Here is a 19,617-nt window from a genome sequence, read left to right as displayed (position 1 = left end):
GGAGTGATAGGTATCAGTGATCCTCTTTCCACTGGGAAGAGGGGACCACAGAGTCCAGAGGCAAACACCATCCTGGATGCCTGGACCTTTTCCTCCCTTTCCACCTCTGCTGCTCAGGCCAGATGTTCAGGGCAGACCTGGGAAGAGATATAAGGAGACCTTGGGTCAGCCCCCCAGGAGGATGCAGGGAAGCACACACAGGATGGATGCCACTGCCCACACGCGCATTGTACAGGAAGCTACAAGGTCTGTGAATATACTCCCTCTCCCAGGAAACAGCTCCCCACCCCAAGGTCTAACTGACCTCAACCACCCTGATTCCAATAATGTCTATGTCAGCTCAAGTTGCACATAGGAAGGGGACCCACCGGGCCTGGGTTGCTTGCCTTCCATGCCCAACTCTCCCCATCCGCCCTCCCACTACTCCAGGCCATCCTGAGTAGAGCCAGGAGCAACTAACATGGACTGTAGAATTTCAGGGCGACAGGCTCTGAGCTTAGGGCTCTGAGCCAACTGGGTTCCTTGCAGCCCTGTGGGTGGGCTAAAACACCCCCCCCCCCAGGAGGTAAAAGACCACTCCTCCTGCCAGGCTCCTACAGTGAGTGCAGTCAAGGGAGCCTATGAACCACAAAATCAAGTTTGGGCAGCACAAGGCGGCCCCACCCTCCACAAGCTGCTCTTGGGGCCCTGAGGGCACCTGCTCTAACAAACTATGCCCTGGGATGCCCAGAGCCTGGGGAGCGGGGAGGGTCTCAGGAGCTGCAGCTGAACAACGTTGCCATCAAAGAAACAGGTCCACAGGATATGCACCCAGGGGACTTGGGCCCAGCACTCCCTGAGAAGAGGCCCCTTTCTTCAGGAGCTCTGGGGGGCCGGGGCTTCTGGAATGGGGGAATGAAAGACAATGGTGGCCAGTCCACCTGCCTACCTCCCCCTTGCTGGGAGCCTGGGGTCCGCAGCATCTGCAAGGAACCCCTCCATCCTCCAGTGGCCTGGGTGGATCCTTGTCCAGCAGCCCTCTCCCTCCGACCTCCAGACACACAGTAGGCTCCAGAAGGACGGTAACCAGCAGGGGGAGGGCTGGGCAGCTTACATCGCCTCCCCCCACCCCAGCCACACCCAAGAGCAGCAGGGAGGAAGTCGGGAAAATCCTGCAGGGACCTGGCAAAGTGCCCCGAGGTGAAGGGGAGGGGGCCCAGCGGGGGATCCCAGCTGTAGCCCTCACAGGCCTATATGAAAGAAGCTGCCGCCCCTCCCCATCTCCAAGGAAGAGGAATGATCTGATTTCTGGCCGGGGAGATAGTTTTAGGGGTAGATGAGGGGGACAGGCCTGGATGCCCTGAGCTCACCCTAGGAACGGATTGTGGATTAAAACCCGTCTTACCTATCCCAGGGGGCTGCCGGGTCACACTGAAGGAAAACCGGCAAGCGCCCCCACCCCTTCCCCAGGCAGAGGAAAATGCAGTTCTCCCAGGAGCGGATGGGGTACCTGCCCCTGCCCGCCCCCTCCCTTACACGCACTCTTGAGGCTCAGCAACGGTCCCGCCCACTTCTGCTCCTGCCCCCACAACCAGGCACTGCAGCACCCCCCCATCAGGATCCCTGGGGTTGGGAAATTAGATGTGAACCCTCCTCTCCTGACCACCCCTCTCGCCCGGAAAAAGGCCTCTGGGAGGGGGCGACAGCACTGGCCACAGGCGAAACCCCCACCTCCATTCCAGGCAGAAAGCGTCACCTCCCCTCGTCCCTTTTTCCTTTTTGGCTGGTGGGCAGGGTGTGTGGTAGCCATACACTCTCCCTGGGGGGCAGCGCAGTTGTTTCTAATAGGGATTGGGCTTGGGGCGGAGAAGCAGATGTGATCGGGTCCCCCAGGCCTGGGGACCGCCAGGTGGGACTGCAGCGGCACCGCAGGAACTTTCCCTCCGGCGCTCGCGAGTTTTCCGGGACCCGGCGCCCCACCCGGGGGCTCGGCGGTCGCCAAGGGAGCGGGAGCAGGAGCTGCGGAGTGTCTGGGGCTCGTTCCCACGGTCTGGGGCGGGGGTCTCTGCGGGGCGGCGGGCATCGCGAAGGGAGGGCCTACAGGTTAGGGGCCAGGATTGCGGGGGAAGGGGCCCCCAGCAAGGATTCCAGGAGGGTTCGCAGGGGGCCTCAAGGCTCTGAGGGTCCCGGCGGGGGCCCACCTTGCACGAGTACGTGTGCTGCACTGGGTCCACGTTGAGGATCTCCTCCACTGTGCCCGTGAGCACCACGTTCGCCTCCTCCTCCCGCCGCTCCAGCGCGCGCTCCGGGCACGTCCCGTCTGCGCCGGGCAGGGCTCGCGCGGCCACCACAAGGACCAGCAGTAGTGGCTGCAGCGGGACCGGGCTGGACAGCCGCAGACTGGCCATGGCGCGGGCCGAAGACTGCAGAAGGCGGCCGGAGCAAGCGCGTGGGCCGGGCCGCGCCAGGGACCGGACTGGACAGGACGGGACGCAGCTCCCTGGAGGCAGTGGGAGAGCTGGCGGCGCGGAGGCGGGGCGGGGGCGGCACCTGGGGCAGCACCGCCCCCTTTCCGACACCGCCCCCCCCGCCGGTACCGCCCTCGGCCCGCCCGGCTCCCGGCGACCCGCGCCGGCCCCGCGAACAAAGCGCCGGGACAGCGGCGCCGGGCGGAGGCCAGGCTGGAGGGAGGGGGCCGGACGGGTCGGGTCGAGATGGGTGGTGGCACTGGCCAGGGCGGAGGGCGGCCCGGCCTAGGGGGCGGGGCGGCCTGGGTGCTCTCTTTGCTGCGGAGGCCCCCACGGACGCCCCTCCCCCGCCGGCATAGACGTCTCCGCCCCCAGGAAATGCGGCTGAAATCGGGTTAATGCATAATCTGGAGGCGACGTGACGGGACTTCCAAGGGGCTGCAGGCTACACCGGGGTCGAAGCGGCGAGCGCTCCCCGGCCGCGGGAAGGGGCTGCCTGATCCCGGGACTCCGCCGCCTCTCGAGCGCTACAGAACTGCACTCCTCCCTCTGCGGGAGGAACGTGATTGGGGACCCCAGCCTCTAGCTCGAACTGGGGACGGAAGCTCCGCGGGACCGGGATGCCCAGCGGGTCCCTAAAAAGAGGCAGCTCCTGCAGGCCGCGCCCCCAGCTAGCTAGAACCAATGCGGACAAGGGGCTGCGGCGATTGGTCAGAACAGAGCGCAGGCCCGCCCACCTCCGGTTCCCCGGGCAGCTCGGGCCTCACTGCAGGGTGGAGGGCTCCCCCTGCCGTCTAACTGCGGCAATCTTGGGTCAGCCAGGGGGTGGCGGACGCTCAGCCACGCCCCCTTCCAGCACCCAGAAGCGCGCCTGGACAGCCTGGCTAAGTACAGGTATATATATGGATAAACAGCAATTCAGCGCAAACAAATTAAGAGACTGGCCTAGCTGAAGATAGAGGGGAAAGGGAGGGGACTCCTTCTGGTCCTTCAGAGCTGGGTCTGAGGTGCACCCTAAACCAGTCACAGAGCTCGGAGCCAGAAGCTATTAATGTGGAGCTATATAGAGGCCTCTCTGGAGGACCCTACTTCTCCCAGACTGGTGAGGGGGTTCCGGAAAGGAGGGTGGCATCAAGGGTGTATGCTTACACTTGCTGAGTTGCAGTAAGATAAAGGGGTGAGAGTGAGGTCCAGGAAATGAGGCTGGAACCACGTATCTGTCACAGGCAAGGCAGACCCAGGACACCCACCCTCAGCCCAAATACAGACTCCCACAGACCAGAAAGGAGGCTTCTGGGTTTCTATCCAAATAAATCCCCATGAAGAGTCTGCAAGCTGCGGTCTGAGTGTCCCCAGAATCATGCACTTTTGGCCCAGAGAGATGTCTGTTCTGTCCACCCCCATCTCGCCTGTGTCCAAGGCTGACTCAGCCTGGCTCGCGTGGGCTCATTTGGGAAGCGGGGACAGGCGGAAGCATCTGGTGTGGAAGCACAGTAGCTTGTGCCAAGCTAGGTGCTCCCCACAAGTTCTTCCACACAGACAGCAGGAACCCCTCATTCCAGTGCCCCTCCCCTCATGGCCATGGTCTCTCCATTAAGTGAAACCCTGAAGGCAAATGTGTTTGTTTTGGACAGTCACCACTCAGCAGCTCACCGGTAGTGATGATGTGTGTGTTCAGGCCTTGTTCTGACCCCTCCCCAGACCAAAGCAGGCTGGTGGGTCCTGAAGATCAGAGAGTCCCTCAGCCCCCAACCCCAACCCACTCAGGAAGATCCTAGGACTCCCTCCCTCACCACTTTCAGGGAGACATCATCTTGTAGCCTTTGGGACCTGACCTGGCCTTCCTTCCCCTGTGCTGTCTGCTGATCCAGATGTTGGGTGAAGGCCAACTGTGCAGGGGCTGATTATGCTCAACCTAGAGGCAGAGATGGGCTCCAGCAATGCCTCTTTTTCTTTCTCTAGAAATTAATTTCCCAGGGGCGTGGGGACACATCTTCAATTTCTGCGCGGGGGTGTTGTGTCACGATTTTGATCCCACTAACTTGGCAACCCCAGCCTGCTACTACCTAGGGACCTGGGTCCCTTGCCCTACTTCCTCCTTCAATCCTCCCCCAAGTTTTTCAGCAGGGGTGCTAGGGGAGGCTGAAGGAGGCAAGGGTGCTGGGGAAGGGGGAAGGGCAGAAGCAGAGGCAGCCAGTTAGCTTTGCATCAACTTTTATTATGGGGCCTCAGTCAGGGACTCCCAGCCCTGTCTCACCCTCCCCCCCGAAGGCGCAAATTCATCTGCACGGTGCACTGGGGCACGAGGTTGTACTCTCCCAGATACTGCTGGTCCTCCATGGGCCTCCCCTCGAAACTCAGCCAGAACAGGTCAGCCTGTATGCCCTCCTGCTGGGAAACCTGCATCTTGAGTTTCTCTACCTTCTGTATGAGCTGGACCTGGTAGGCCCTGGTGCGACCCTTGTCGTTCCTCACTAGGATGCTCAGGGGGTCGTCGCAGCTCTGCACCAGCAGCAGAACTGTGCTGCCGGCGTGCAGGCCCTGGTTTTGGAGAGAAACCCCTTCCTGCAGCAACATGCCATCTGCAAGGTTGACCAGGCGCTGCTGGAAGGCAGGCACGTTGATCTTCTGGGCGATCAGCTGCTTCAGGTCTGATACCAGCATGGAGTCCCTCAGAGGCACTTGGAACTCTTCACCCGCCAGCATCTTCACCTTCAGTTCTCCACCCTGTGGGCATCACACAGAGCTCAGACACCCCAGCACCAGTCCTAGGGCTACTACATACATGGCATTGGCCACAGAGCAAGCTCCTAGAGTTCCAGATGCTGCTTCTTCTTCTGGGTCCTCTCCATCAGGAGAGGGACCCAAGTGCAGGAGACTCACAAGGTGGCATTTCTAAAGAAATGGCCAACCACCCACTCCCATCACTTGGCCTCCCTTCACCAGCTAAGTGTTTCCCAAGGGATCTCAGAATCAGCCACTGCGTAGAACCTGCATTCTAATACCTAGACCCTGGTGTTAGGAGTCCAGTTCCTTCTAAAAGGCAGGAGAGGGAGATAAAAATGAGCCTAGACCACCTGTCCCACTTGTCAACCCGCCTCACCATGGCTGTGGGTTCTGATGCCAGGTCCTCCACAGGCTGTGACGACGAGCTTGCTGCCTCTCAGCTCCAGCTTCTTGGGCACCCTGGTGGCTCAGCCCTTTTCAGAGTCTGAGCTGCACACGTCAGGGGGCGTGTCTGGGAGCCAGCCTTACCAGCCTCAGAATTCAGCTTCAGTTTCAGTTTTCATTTCCCAAAGGCTAGGCTCCAAGCCAGTGGGAGAAACAAAACAGAATGTCAATAAGGCTAGACTCAGGGACACAGGACAGCATTTCCCCTCCCTAGGAATGTGCATTCAGAAACTCCCTAAATGACCAGGTCCTTTACAGGATACACAAAAGTCATAGTAATGTGAAGTAATGATTGGAAAGTTTCACTTTTCATTTACCGACTTGTAAAATTAGAAAACTTGGAAGATCTAGTCACGGTCAATTGAGAAATAACGCAGTAAGGTACATTTGACACATAGCAGTCTGTAGCTATGTGATGTGCCCCCACGTACATGCCTCTGTGACGCTGCCCACAAACCACATGGGCTTGTTGGCTTCTTCTTCCCTCTGTCTGACTCTAAGTTTGGAGAATCACTTAAAGCTTCTTGCCTGTTCAAGAAGCAGTGCTAGGTCCAGGCCAGTGGGCTCGGCTGTAGAGCATCTTCCCGGCGTGTGGATGTCTCGGGTTCGATTGCTGATCAGGGCACACTGGAGAAGCGACCATCTGATTCTCCACCCGTCCCTCTCTCACTTCTCTCTCTTCCCCTCCTGCAGCCATGGCTCAGTTGGAGTGAGTTAGCCCTGGGTGCTGAGGATGGCTCGATGGCCTCCACCGCAGGTGTTTAGAAGAGCTCAGCTGCTGAGCAATGGAGCAATAATGCCCCAGATGGGCAGAGCACCATCCCCTAGTGGGCTTGCTGGGTAGATCCCAGTAGGGGCTCATGTGGGAATCTGTCTCTGCCTCCCCTCCTCTCACTAAATTAAAAAAATAAATAAAAATGAAAGAAGCAATGCTACCTTTGAGGTCCTGGGCAATCCTCAGCAGGGTTGGACCACACCCAGGCCTGCCCTGTCCACCTGGACCTCTTCTTCATGATGGCTGTTCAGGGACCCCACCTCACAGAGACATGGGTCTCAGCCCAGATTCTCTCACCAGAACAAGACTCAGCTTATCTCTGCTCCCATTCAAATCTTAATCCTTCCCCCACCTTTCCAACTGGCCATCTCTGCTACCAAGTCCACCATCCTGGACCACATCCATCTAACTAAAAGCTTTTGGTCACAACTGGATGGTCATCCTGGTGACCGGACTGGGGCTGCTCTGGAAGAGCTCCAGGGGCCCCATGGCCGGCTGAGAAAGCGGCCTGTGAGTGACCCGCAGACCCAGTGGGCCCCTCAGACAGCATGGTGTCTGGTTCCCACCAAAACACCCTGAATGGGTAGCCCTCAGGGAAGGCAGGGGTGGTCTACAAATGAGGAGGATACGTTTCCCTGCATCGGGGGTAGCCTGTAAGGAGGGTGAGACATGGAAGGAAGACCTGAGACAAGACAGGGCTGTTCTAGTCTGGGGAGGAAGGGAGCCGCAGCTGGGGTGCAGCAGGAGCTGAGCATGGGGGCCCTGGATTAGTTCAGCCCCACAGGACCTGGTGTGGGCAAGTGACGGAAGAGCTGGGGGAGAACCTTGCAGGCTCCACTGCCAGCTGGACGCAGCTGAATACTGACCCATGTGGCCCTGTGCTGGGGCTGTCGGTGGTACCTCAGAATCCTGTGCAGTCATCTGGGTGTTAGGGGAAGGTTGACTCAAAGCCTGTCTTCTCTGAGTTCAGACCCACATGAGACCAAGACCCCTGAGTTTGCAGCAAGGAGACCCAAGGCCAGCTGTACTGGTACTTCCAGCTTCCTAATGTCCCTTGCCATTAAATGACTTCCATACCCCCCTCCAGACCCAGCAGGGCAGCAACAGGCACTGACAGACCCAAGAAGGACACAGAACAGAAAAAGCCAGTGGGAGGCACCTGCAGGACCTGCCCCCTTTCCAGGGTTAAGGAAGAGGTGGGGAGGAGGGTTCAGCTACTGCTCTCAGACTCATCCCCCAAAGACAAGTGGCCGTTGATGGCTCCTAAAAAAAGCACCTCATCAGATGGAAAGCCATGTCTCAAAGCCACCGAGCATCTGTAAATGCTGGAGACAGAAAGGAGTAAAGGACAAGGAGAATGGATAGTGGGAGGGAGAGACCCCTCTCTCTGGGTCCAGAGCTTGGTTCACCCAGCTATCCAGTTACTACTGCTGTGTAACAAAGAGGCCCAAAATGTCACAGTAAAAACTGTCCTATTCTATGAATTAAAGTTGGAACTGAGCACACAGGGGCAGCAGTGAAGGTATGAAGTGGGTGGCTTGGCAGCTATACATTGGGATCATCTGGGGGTGTCTCACTCATGTGTCTGACAGCTGAGACCTCCACTCAGATACAGCTGCAGCAGCTGTGGCCTCTCCTTGGGGGCCAGTTTGAGTTTTCTCACAGTGTACCTACCATCCAGGTTCTGAGAGTGGGAGTCCCAAAAGGACAAAGTGGACATGTGTGACATTTTTAATATCCAGCCTTCAAAGCACATCTTGCTACTTTTCCTGTCTTTGCTGGTCAATGTCATCACAATCTCATCAAGGACACTCCATTGGACCAGTGGGAGGGGAGATATTGTTGTCTCTATCCTTGGAAAATGCAGGTTGACACACCAATTTTCAGAACCATTTTCCCAGTGCAGCCCAGAATGCTCCTACTCAGAGCAAGGGAGTCCCTTGGGCCCCTCCTGAGATCCAGTCCGTATGAGAAAGACAGGGAGGGTCCAGTCGGAGGGATAACGATAAGGGCCCAGACAGACACGACCATATAGGCAGTGGGGGGTGCAGCACTGTGGGAAAGATACTGGCGGTTGCAGATGAAAACCCTGGGCAAACTCACCTGGCTTTAGCCTAGAGAGAGCTCCTTGCTGGGGTGAGGGCTGCTGGGAAGACCAAGACATGGGCCCAAGAAGACCCTGGGTATGAAGATCTTCTCCTTCCCTCTCTAGAAGGGGAGAGACTCGCAGCACATCCCTGCCTCAGTCTCTCCCTCTGTTCTTTCCTCTCCTGCCTGCCTCCTGGGGCAGTAACAACTGTAGCTGACATGTATCCAGTTCTGTGTGCTGGGTGCTTCTTAAGTAGGACTTCATTCATCTTTCCAATAACCCTGAGATAAATAAAAAGATTAACCTATAGTACAGATGAAGAAATAGGTACAGGAAGTAAGTGAGCCCATCGGACAACTATAAGGGAATGGTCAGCAAGTGGCTCCTCAGGCCTGTCATTCCAGTCTGAACCTCCTTCCTGCCTATCTGGCCTCCTGGGGAGGAGAGGGGAGGCTCAGAGCCCACCCAGACTGGGTCCCAGCACTCCCCCTATCTGCCAAGAAGCTCAGGCGAGCAGTTTCCCTCCAGGACACTTAGCAGGAGGAGGAGGAGGCCCCAGTGTCCGCTGCGGGGCAGAGTGGGGGCTCCACCATCCTGAGACCTCCTAGATAGCAGGACCGGTCCCAGCAGACACCATACCAATCAGCGCTCCCAGGACTTTCTGTGCTGGCAGGGTCTCCTCAGAGAATCCTGCCCACCCCCTGTCCACCACTGTCTTTCCAGGGCCTTCCCTCCCATAATCCCCCTTCCCTTCCCAATTTCACAAGCTCCTCTGGGGTCAGAGAGGGAAGGGAACTAGGAGGCTGCACCTCAGTGAGAGGCAGCCAGGCCTTGAGGCCAGTCAGGAAGCCGGTGCAGAAGTGTGCAGACACCGGTGTCTGGCGAGGAGGATCTGAGTGGACTCCTGCCCCACCCAATGTCCCTGGGGGACATCGGAGGGATCGGTTTAGTGCTGAGGACTTCACGGAGGTAAGAGGCAGAACTTTGCTTTGCACAAGGACCGGATTGGGACCCCGGAACTGGTGTTGGGACAGAGCCAACCCTTGAAGCCACCACTAAGTAGACTCCCAGCAGACTACATGACCCTTCGGAGCTGCCAATCGGCTCTCTCCTTTGGTCCGAAAAGCCCCCCAAGGCTCTTCTGGACCCCCTGGTCCACGCACCCTTGAGGCCCTTTCCCTCTTCCTTTGGCCCCTATGGCTCCTTGGACCCTGCAGTGGTGCCGCACTCTCCGTCTGGGGCCTGACACAGCTGCCTTCTTCCCTAAAGACCCCATAGCAAGCAAGACTACCCGACCACCCAGTGGAAAGAAAGGTTTCTGTTCCCCTAGCAACCCCACCCATTTCTGTCTGTCTCTTACAAGGGAGTTATTGTTTTGTTTGTTTGCACGCTTCCCGCTCAGAGTGAGAAACCCCAAGAGAGGCTTCCTCGGCCCCAGGGCCAGGCGGGGGCCACACGGGCCTCAGAATATGTTGGTCTGGAGACCCTGAAGACTCAAGACTATAGAGCTCCTGCAACATAATTTAAAATGAAAACAATATCAAACACGAAAATAAACATAGCCCTGTTTTCTCCAGAAAAGTTTAACAATTGCCCCTCATTTTTTAAAGCCCAACTTTGTTGGTGCTGACCCCGATATTGGGTAATCTGGAAGAGTGAAGAGGGTGACATCACCAGCCCCATGATGTCACCCCATCTGCTTTGTGTCATCACCTCCCTTCACCCTGAGACATCACCTCTGATTATCTGGTGACATTGCCAGCCTAACCAGTGACATGTTTGCATGCTGTACTATGATGTCATCTTGTCTGGTGACATCACTCTACCTGCCCTGCGGTATCACCCTCATTTGTCCTGCACCATCATTTGACTGTGTTGTGATGCCATCCTGACTTTGGCCAGCCGAACTCTCTCCTGCCCAGTGGCTGGCATTCCACATCCACTTTGTCACAAGTCTTTTGTAGGTGCTGCAGTCCCCAGAGGCTGAGCGCGTGGCAGGTAAGATTCCCAGGCCTTAGGCCCAGGCTGGCACCGGGAACTGCGGAGGAAGGAGGCGTGTTGGCCTAAGCTTGCCTACACCTCGGGAGGTACCGGACGTGGTTCCCTTCGCAAATATTCCTTTCAGATTTCCCGCGCCTCCTGCGGTGAGCTCTGCGGCCCACCGTGCTAGGCCCCAGCTCGGGTGAAGGTTAGCCTCTCAACTCCGCCCAGGACCGGGGCCCGCAGTCCCAGCCCACCCGGAGAAGCGTCCTCCTGGTTCGCCGCACAGAAGGCGGTGGTGGAGGAAACGGCGCGGCGATTTTCCCGCCTGGTCCCCGCGGTGCCAGAGGCAGGCGGGCGCAGGCGGGGTGTTCCAGCTTCCTTTTGTCGCCCGCGGGGTTGGTGGGCTGGGAGCAGACGCCTGAGTGACAGTTGTCGGGGGCGGTGGCAGGGGGCGGGCTGTCCTGAGACCGGGTGGAGAGGGGGCAGTGAGGGAGGAGCGCAGCCGCTCATTGGCTGGCGCGAGTGTGGGAAAGAACGCGGAGCCGGGTTCACACACCCAGCTGAGCCTCTTGCTTAAATAGCCGGGCGCTGGCTGCCCGCGCGCGGGCCTGGAGCTTGCTAGAGAGGAACTGGGACGCCGTGCGCTCTCGGCCCTTGGCGGCACCCTCCGCCTGGCACCGGGAGGCGCAGGAACACAACATGCCTGCGGACACACCAGGGAAGCCAAGAGCCTCGCCGCTGGCAGGAGCGCCAGCAAGCGCCAGCCGAACCCCAAATAAGCCCCGGAGCGCGGCCGAGCACAGAAAGGTGGGACCTGGTAGGGCTTGGTTTGGGAGGTGTGGGGTAGGGACGGACGGACGCGGGACTTAGCCACTGCCGACCCGCAGTCCTCCAAGCCGGTCATGGAGAAGCGGCGCAGAGCACGCATCAACGAGAGCCTCGCTCAGCTCAAAACCCTCATCCTGGACGCTCTCAGGAAAGATGTAAGTTGGGGGCAGGGGGTGAGATCGAGGGGTCAAGCGCGGAGCCTGGAGTCGGGGGCACTACTGGACTGCAAGCCGCCCACACCAGCCCTGCCCCCAGAGCTCCCGCCACTCGAAGCTGGAGAAGGCGGACATCCTGGAAATGACCGTGAGGCACCTGCAGAGCTTGCGGCGCGTGCAAGTGACAGGTGAGACGCAGAGGCGGCGGCGAGAAGGGGGGGGGAGGCGCGCGGGACCACCGCCGCAGGCACCGACCACGTGTCCCCTGTTGCCTACGCAGCCGCGCTCAGCTCTGATCCCACCGTCCTGGGCAAGTACCGCGCCGGCTTCAACGAGTGTCTGGCTGAGGTGAATCGATTCCTGGCCGGTTGCGAGGGCATCCCGGCCGACGTGCGTTCTCGCTTGCTCGGACACCTGGCAGCGTGCCTGGGCCAGCTGGGGCCCTCCCGCCTCTCGGTCCCACCGCTATCCGCTGCCAAGGTTCCCACGCCCGAGGTCTACGCGGGCAGCCAGCCGCCGCCGGCGTTCGACGGCCCCTTACCCCTGCTGCTCCCCGGGGCGGCTTTCGCGCTGCCACTCCTGCCGGGACTGACCGGGGCGCCCCCTGCCACCCCCTTGGCGGGGCGGCAGGGCCAGGGTGCGCCCTGGAGGCCTTGGATGCGGTGAGGCGGCCCCGTTGCGAGGCCGCAGCCTTTGCTGAAACTGTACCAGGGAACATTTATTTCCAGAGGCTGCGGCGAGACTTTTGTGTTTGTTTTTGTCTTTTTTTTTTTTTCTGAAGCTGGAAACGGGGAGAGACAGTCAGACACTCTCCCGCATGCGCCCGACCGGGATCCACCCGGCACGCTCACCAGGGGGCGATGCTCTGCCCCTCCGGGGTGTCTCTCTGTTGCGACCAGAGCCACTCTAGCGCCTGGGGCAGAGGCCAAGGAGCCATCCCCAGCGCCCAGGCCATCTTTGCTCCAGTGGAGCCTCGGCTGCGGGAGGGGAAGAGAGAGACAGAGAGGAAGGAGAGGGGGAGGGGTGGAGAAGCAGATGGGCGCTTCTCCTGTGTGCCCTGGCCGGGAATCGAACCCGGGACTTCTGCACGCCAGGCCGACGCTCCACCTCTGAGCCAACCGGCCAGGGCCTGTTTTTGTCTTTTCTGTGAAGAGTCTAGTCCGGTAGTTTCTACAGCTGAGGCCCTCAGCTGTGCAGGGGTGACCTGAGCTTCGTGTGACCCCGCCCCTTATCCAGGTCTGGCCCTTCCCTCTGGTCCTGTGCGCCCCCACTTGAGTCAGGCCCGCGTTGCGTTTGCCGGGCCCAAGAAATGTGTGTGTGTGTGAGAGGGCGGTGAGGTCCCTCAGGAGGCTCACAGTAACCACGTTTTCCAGAACGCATCCCAGTGTTAAGAAGCACTAGTCCAGCATCACTGAGCTAGAATTTATTTTTTAAAGACACTTTTCCCTGCTCCCACTCCTGGGGACCCTGAAAAGTGGAGACGTGTATTTTCGCACTTTTGTCCCAGGCTGCTGAGGTGTGCTGAGGGATGACCGTGTCTCCAACTTCAGTTCTGGCCTGGTCCACATCCTGATTTGTTCTCACAGTTCTGCACCAAGCCGTCTGCCCTGCCCCCACTCCCGCCACCCCCATGGATTGAGCCTGCCCCAGGCCAATGTCTCTCCAGAAGAGGGTTGCCAACAGGAGAAGGCAAAGAACTGGGGTGAGGCTGGCACAAGGCACTTAGTGCAGGGGCTCAGGGGGTGCTTTCCCACCAACCTAGTCCTGCTTGTTGCCTGGCCTTGCCTGGTGAGGGGAGGGACCTTATCTGCCCCCCTCCCCATGAGAAGGGACTAGGTTCATCCTGCCCTTGCTTCTGTCCTGAGCACCTGCTGTGTGTCAGTCCTGGAATACCAGGCTGCGATGCTAGGCAGCGTTGGACATTGGCCATGGAGTCACTGTCCTGCTGTCCCAGGTTTTCCCCAGCTGCTGCTGGGGGCTGTGCTCCAGGTGTGATGACGAGGTGGTCCAAGTCACACAAGCCAAGGCTGGAGTGTTATCATTTTGAGCCTGCCTGAGGCTGAGCCAAGATTCATTTCCCAACCATAGTCCAGACGGTTACCTGCCTGCCTGCTGCCTGCCTGGCCATGGCCCATAGTGGAGGAAGAAGGTGAGTCACCGCCTGAGGCTGGCCTGCCCCTCCTTCAAGGCTCCCGTGTCTCTGCCGTGGGCAGGGTTTGCCGGGCCCTCCTGAACAGGGCCATACTCACCTGGCAGGGACCTCAAGTCCCCACCAAGCCAGTCAACCCTCTTCTCTCTGGCTGCCTTTCGCATGTATCTCCCTGAGCATCCAGGGCCTGGGTCAGTGGTTCTGGATGATGGCAGCAGTGTGGGCCAGGTGCTGCACCCTTGGACACACACACTGGGAGGGAGGAGCTGTTAGTTAGGCCTGGGAGGCCCTCCGGGGTCAGGAGGGTTGCAGAGGCTATGTACTGGGGGGAGCTGGAAGCTTGGTTGGGGAAGGGGAGTTCAGGGAGGTTCTCAGTGCAGAAGGGAAAGCCTGGGAGTAGTGAATGTGGAGTCTTGGGTGGGTGGGGGGATAGTCAGGGCCTGCTCAGAGCTGGGCCCCACACTTGGAACAGTTCAATCCACACTGGTGCAATCGATTAGTTTGCATGAAAACCAGAGCCAGGATTTGGGAAGGGGCATCATCCTTGGTTAGGTTAGGGAGGTCTGAGGAAGCCCAACAGCTGAGGCTGAGCCCCATGATGAGGGCTGTGCAGAGGGTAGCACCTCTGCCTTCCCCAGTCCGTCCTTCTCAGCAGCTGAGGACAGCTGGGTCTCAGGAAAAGCATCCTAGTCTCCAGCTGTGGAAGGAAGCACACCCTTCCTCAAGCCAGCCTGGACATCTATCTGCCCAGGCCAGTGGAGAGCAGGGGCTGACTCTGGTGGTGGGAGCTATGATTCAACTATGCAATGCTCTCCCCGTAAGGGGTTTCTTCCTCCTTCCCACCCACCCTCACTTCCTGCCCCTCTCCCTGTCCCCTTACCCCTCACCCCAGCTATTTCTGTTTTGGCTTTTGTCTTGCAGACACTTCCTGCTAAATAGTGGATGAAGCACCTTCTCCAAGGCAGGCATGTGGAGGGGACAGGGCAGAACAGGACTTCCTCCTGGGGGAGGGGAGGCCCTCTTGGTCACTTTCCTTCCATGGCAGGCAGCATCTTGTTTATCTCTGACCTCTGTCCAGCCCGGTTCCTGCAAGGACCAAGGGTCAATAAATGTTTGCTGAGTTCATATGCACTGTCAGCTAATCTTCCTACCTCTGGGTGTTGGAGTCCTTTCTATCTGGGTCAGTCTGTTTGCCTATGTCTGTATGCCTGTAGGGCCAGGGCTTGGGGACTGGACCATGACAGCAAATGATAGGTGTGAAGTCTGGAGAAAGAATCAGCCTAAGAAACTCCAGGAAATTCGTGGTAGGGGAGGTGCTGAGACAGCTCCCACCAAAGCTCCTATAGTTGCCTGATTCTCTCCAGGTGCCAGCAGCTTCCTGCTCTTTGCTGTCACCCCATGGCCCGCAACCTGTGCCAGGCTGCTCCATCTCTGCTCTCTAGAGCCCTGGGGCTGCATCCCCTCCTGGGACGCACCCTCAGGCAGCAAAACAAGCCCTGGCCTTGACAGCCTCCCAGAAGGCCCCCAGTGACCCTCCTCCTGGTATTCAGCCAGTGAATGTACCAACGTAGAGGCTCTCGCAGAAATGATGGGCTGTCTCTTCAAGATTAGTTGCAGGTGCTGCCTGCTGTCTGTCTGACATCGTTCACTCTGGGGAGACCAGCTGTGTTTTGCTATGGAGAGACCAAAAGAGAGTGGACCTGAGGCCTGCTGTCAACTATGACAGTGAGCTTCACAGCAGATGCTCTGGCACCGTCCAGCTTTCAGAAAAGCCCCAGCCACAGCTGACATTGTCAGGAAAGCCTCCTGGGCGTTCCTGAGCAAGAACCACCCTGGGGAGCAGCTCCTGGATTCCTGTCCCTCAGACAAATGAATGTTGATTGTTTTAAGCTGATGAATTTAAGTTAATTTGGTATGCAGCAATAAATAATAAATTTATAAGATAAATATAAATAGCAGTAAATAGCTATGCCCATGACCACCCAGGGATCACCACCGTTTGTCCTCATGATGATGGGGTTGTGGAGGAGGTTGGGTGAGGACTCGGAACGGGGCTGGGAGGAAGCAGAAATGAACCCATAAACAAACCCCTGTCTGTGGCTGAGGTGATGAGCAGAGAGGCTTGGCCTGACTTTGATCTAGAAATAGTTTCCCAGTGAGCCCCATTGGTGGCTGCAACCTTTGCCATGTGGGTGCTGAGCAGCCGCAGTCCATGCCCACCCCTGTGGCATCTGGGCAGGGCTGGGGTCATTTCTGTGGCAGTAACTGGTGGGAAACCCTGGATTGGAGCAGGGGTTGAGGGTGCACAGGCTCCAGGCTTCAAACAAGGACAGGTATGGGAGACGCTCATACGAAGGTAATTCCCTGGGAATGAAGAATGTTTTCCAGACCAGAAACAACTGGACATCCATATGCAGATAACCTGAAACCATGCTTCCCACCATATTCTCAGATTAACTCAAAATCGATCATAGATCTAAATGCAGAACCTGAAACTATAAAACTTTCTGGAGAAAACTTAGAACAGTTTTGTGACCGTTAGTTAAGCAAAGATTTCTTAGATACAACACCAAAAAAATAAATCCATGAAAGAAAAATGAGTAAATTGTTAAGTTCTGTTCTTCAAGAGACATTAAGAAAACTGAAAGATGACCCCGACATATACCTGACCAGGCGGTGGTGCAGTGCATAGAGCATTGGACTGGGACGGCAGAGGACTCAGGTTTGAAACCCCAAGGTCTTCATCTGACTTGAGCACAGGCTCACCAGCTTGAGCCCAAGGTCGCTGGCTTGCGCAAGGGGTCACTCACTCTGCGGTAGCCCCTCCTCCATCAAGGCACTTATGAGAAAGCAACCAATGAACAACTAAGGTGCCACAATGAAGAATTGATGCTTCTCATCTCTCCCTTCCTGTCTGCCTTCCTGCCTATCTGTCCCTATCCATCCCTCTCTCTGTCTCTGTCACACACACACACACACACACACACACACACACACACACAAGATGAGCCTGACATAGACTAGCAGAAAATATTTGCAAATCACATATCTAATGAAGGACCTATATGCAGAATATATGAAGATCTCTTAAGACTCAACAATAAGAAAAGAACTAACCCATTTAAGAAAATGTGCAAAAGATTTGATTATTTCACAGAAGATTATGGATAGCAAAAGAACAAACAAAAAACACACAAAGAACAAAAAGATGCTCAGCATCATTAGTCATTAAGGAAATTCAGGTTAAAAACTTCAATGAGATACCACCATACATGCATTAGAATGACTAAAGTCAAGAGGAATGGCCACAACTAGTGTTGGCGAGAATGAGGATGTGACTCACATACTATTTGGTTGGAGTAGAAATCTAACCATATTGGAAAACAGTTTAACAGTTTCTTAGAAAGTTAAACATATACCTGTCTTGTGATCCAGCTGTCCCACCCTAAGTACAGTAGTTACCCAAGAAAAATGAAAGCACATATCTACACAAAGACCCAAACACAAGCGTTCATAGCAGCTTCATATAGAATAGCTCCAAACCAGAAATAACCTACAGGTCCATCAGCAAGTGAATGGAAAAACCAACTGTATCCAACAGTGGAACACCCTATATTAAAAATAATAATCAAAGAACTACTGATATACACAATGGTGTGGATGACTCTCAAAATAATTATGCTGAGTGAGACACCAGACATACTGCCCTCTGGCACCTGTACAAATGGGTGCAAACTGTATGACCTATTTATATAAAATTCTAAGCAATGCTGCCTAACTACCGTGTCACAAAGCACATTCACGGCTACATTGGGAGCAGGGGAGGGAGGCATTTCCAAGGGAAGAAGAACCTTTAGAGGGGACGGGCACGTTCACTCTCCAAATTATGGTGATGTTTTTCTGGTGTACACTTGCAGAAACTTAGCAAATTTTACACGTTAAGTATGTGCCGTGTGTTGTGTATACATTATACCTCATTAAAACTATTCAAAATTTTAAAGTAAAAAGACCACAATCTGTGGGAAGTATTTTAGACTGCCTGGCATGTCATAGCTGCTCGCTGAAAGTTGGCACATGTTTTTGAGTGCTGTGGCAAGGTCCAGGGCTCAAAGGAGTTGCAAGGCTTCAGAAAAAGGCCTGGCACTCCAAGTGTCCAGAGGGCCCGGGCTCTGTTGGTTTCCAGTGGGGTTGATGCCCTCTAGTGGCTCCCAAGGGTACAGCAACCTGCGTGCCGGCTCACCCTCTACTACTAGGCCTCTGCTGCCCAAGGCTGAATCCTGAATCGAGCACCCGCCTGCCCCCGCGTCCATCAACCTATTCGCTTCCTCTGACCAAGGTGCTGGTCTTCCCAAAGACTTAACGCCGCCACCATGGAGCTGGATGAGTATCCCCATGACGTGTGGAGCCCTGCCTGGTTTCTTCACCCTACAACAGACATCCCTCGCTGCTCAGGAGGTCCATGATTGGCATGGGAATTAACTCCAGTAACAGCTGATCTTCAAAAGGCCTTCTCTGTCCTTGCATGGCTCCCACCCTCATCCACCCCACTCCCCACAGCCTCGGAGCTAGCCTCCCTGCCTTCCTGTGACCCTGTATTCTCTTTTTCCAAGGCCACCAAGGCAATTGCCAATGAGCCCCTGCTGCAAATCCTCTGAACCTTCTCCTCTTGCGAAAGCCCACATTTTCTAGACAGGCAGATCTGCTCACGCATGCGCCACCTGAACTGTGATGAGGTCCTGGGTGTCCACATGGAAACAAAAAGTGACAGGAACGCCTGACCGGTGGTGTCGTAGCAGACTGAGCATTGGCCCCGGATGCTGAGGGCCCTGGTTCAAAACCCCAAGGTTGCCAGCTAGAGCATGGCATCAACATAATCCCAAGGTCGCTGGCTTGAAGCCCAAGGGCCCTGGCTTGAGCACAGGGTCACTGACTTGGCTTAACTGCGGCCCCCCCCCCATCACCCTCCCTCTAGTCAAGGCACGTATTGAGAAGCAATTAATAAACAACTAAAGTGAAGACTACGTGTTGATGCTTCCCATTCCTCTCCTCTCCCCCCCTTTTCTCCCTTCCCGTCTCTCTCTAAAAAATATAAAATGTGAGAGGGCCTCATCCACAGAAGTCAATACCAGCTGGGTCACAGGCCCGATGTGAAAGGTAGAACTGTGAGGCTTTGCAGAATAAGCAAGCATGGCCATCTTCGCGACCTCTTCAAGACGTTTGAGCAGACAAGGAGTTCAAGAGAACACAGAAGGTGGTAACCATAAAGGAAATTGTTGATAACAGTGGACTATCATCCAATTTAGATTTTATCAGTTCAAATTTCTGTTCTTCCAAAGGCATGGTGAGGAAGGTAAAAAAAAAGACAGACAGGGAAAAGACAGTCAAAGTCCAAGTATGCAATGATATTTGTATCCAGAGTGTGCAAAACATCCCACAAATCTATAAGAAAAAGGCCTAGAAAAGTGGCAAGAGCCCCGAGGAGAAGGTGTGAACGGCCTCGCTGTCACTAAGGCTGTGGGACCTGAAGCGCAATGAGCACAAAAGGCCATCGCAGGGTGAGGGGCACACAGACACCTGAGTGTCTGGCCACTGGAGCGAACACAGAACCATTCAGCACAACGTCTGGGCAGGACAACTCGGTGCCCTCTGACCTAACCACTCCAAAACCACAGAAGCACGCTTGCCGAAAGGCTGTTCCAGAGTGCTCACAGCATCACTGCTCATTAATAGCTGCACATGGAAACTGACCCCAGCCCCAGGAGACACTGCCCTGTGGCTCTTGCACCCAGATGCCCTCTGGCCTCTGTCACATCCTTTTAGCCAATTGGCAAACGTAGGTCAGTGTTTCTCTGAGATCTGAGAGACTCTCCAGCAAATGCAGCCAATCCAAGGGGCAGCGGGTGTGGGACCCTCCAATTTGTGTCAAATTAGACAGATGTCCTGGGACCTGGTGTCAAAGGAGGGGGTCAGTCTTGTGCGCCTGAGCCAGCCCCTTGCGTCCAGATCAGGAAGGTGCAAGC

At 56.3% G+C, this 19,617-nt stretch overlaps 3 protein-coding genes across 6 annotated transcripts in view; 1 reads left to right on the top strand and 2 right to left on the bottom strand.

Annotated features, from left to right (window-relative positions):
• Positions 1 to 3,050, bottom strand: part of AGRN (agrin) — a 34,668-nt gene extending 31,618 nt beyond the window's left edge. Inside the window, exon 1 of one of the 2 annotated variants that reach the window (XM_066374750.1) lies at positions 2,181 to 3,050. In XM_066374750.1, coding sequence (XP_066230847.1) covers positions 2,181 to 2,387 — 207 coding nt within the window. In that variant the 5' untranslated portion in view covers positions 2,388 to 3,050. The remainder of the gene's footprint in view (positions 1 to 2,180) is intronic. The other variant, XM_066374751.1, reaches the window with a different exon arrangement.
• Positions 3,051 to 4,654: 1,604 nt separating this feature from the next.
• Positions 4,655 to 5,651, bottom strand: ISG15 (ISG15 ubiquitin like modifier). The gene is made up of 2 exons (XM_066371972.1): positions 5,551 to 5,651; positions 4,655 to 5,174 (listed from the first exon to the last, which is right to left on the bottom strand). Exons 1-2 carry the CDS (start codon positions 5,551 to 5,553, stop codon positions 4,701 to 4,703), a joined length of 477 nt encoding a protein of 158 aa, XP_066228069.1. The 5' UTR covers positions 5,554 to 5,651; the 3' UTR covers positions 4,655 to 4,700.
• Positions 5,652 to 11,037: 5,386 nt separating this feature from the next.
• On the top strand, positions 11,038 to 14,722 carry HES4 (hes family bHLH transcription factor 4). Of its 3 annotated transcripts, XR_010750167.1 has the most exons (7): positions 11,038 to 11,272; positions 11,353 to 11,448; positions 11,549 to 11,636; positions 11,729 to 11,796; positions 13,035 to 13,150; positions 13,403 to 13,597; positions 14,519 to 14,722. XR_010750167.1 is itself a non-coding variant. In XM_066374749.1 (6 exons), the coding sequence occupies exons 1-6, from the start codon at positions 11,165 to 11,167 to the stop codon at positions 13,503 to 13,505; spliced, it is 579 nt and encodes a 192-aa protein (XP_066230846.1). In that variant the 5' UTR covers positions 11,038 to 11,164; the 3' UTR covers positions 13,506 to 14,722. The 3 variants fall into 3 exon arrangements, 2 of the variants coding, with proteins under 2 accessions (XP_066230846.1, XP_066230845.1); XM_066374749.1 differs by having other exon boundaries at positions 13,403 to 14,722; XM_066374748.1 differs by having other exon boundaries at positions 11,039 to 11,272; positions 11,729 to 14,722.
• The last annotated feature ends 4,895 nt before the right edge of the window (positions 14,723 to 19,617 follow it).

The sequence above is a fragment of the Saccopteryx leptura genome, chromosome 3 (genome assembly GCF_036850995.1).
Source record: "Saccopteryx leptura isolate mSacLep1 chromosome 3, mSacLep1_pri_phased_curated, whole genome shotgun sequence".
NCBI classification, from domain to species: Eukaryota; Metazoa; Chordata; class Mammalia; order Chiroptera; family Emballonuridae; genus Saccopteryx; species Saccopteryx leptura.
The sequence above is the reverse complement of the archived record's forward strand: the minus strand, read 5'-3'. Positions and strand labels throughout refer to the sequence as shown.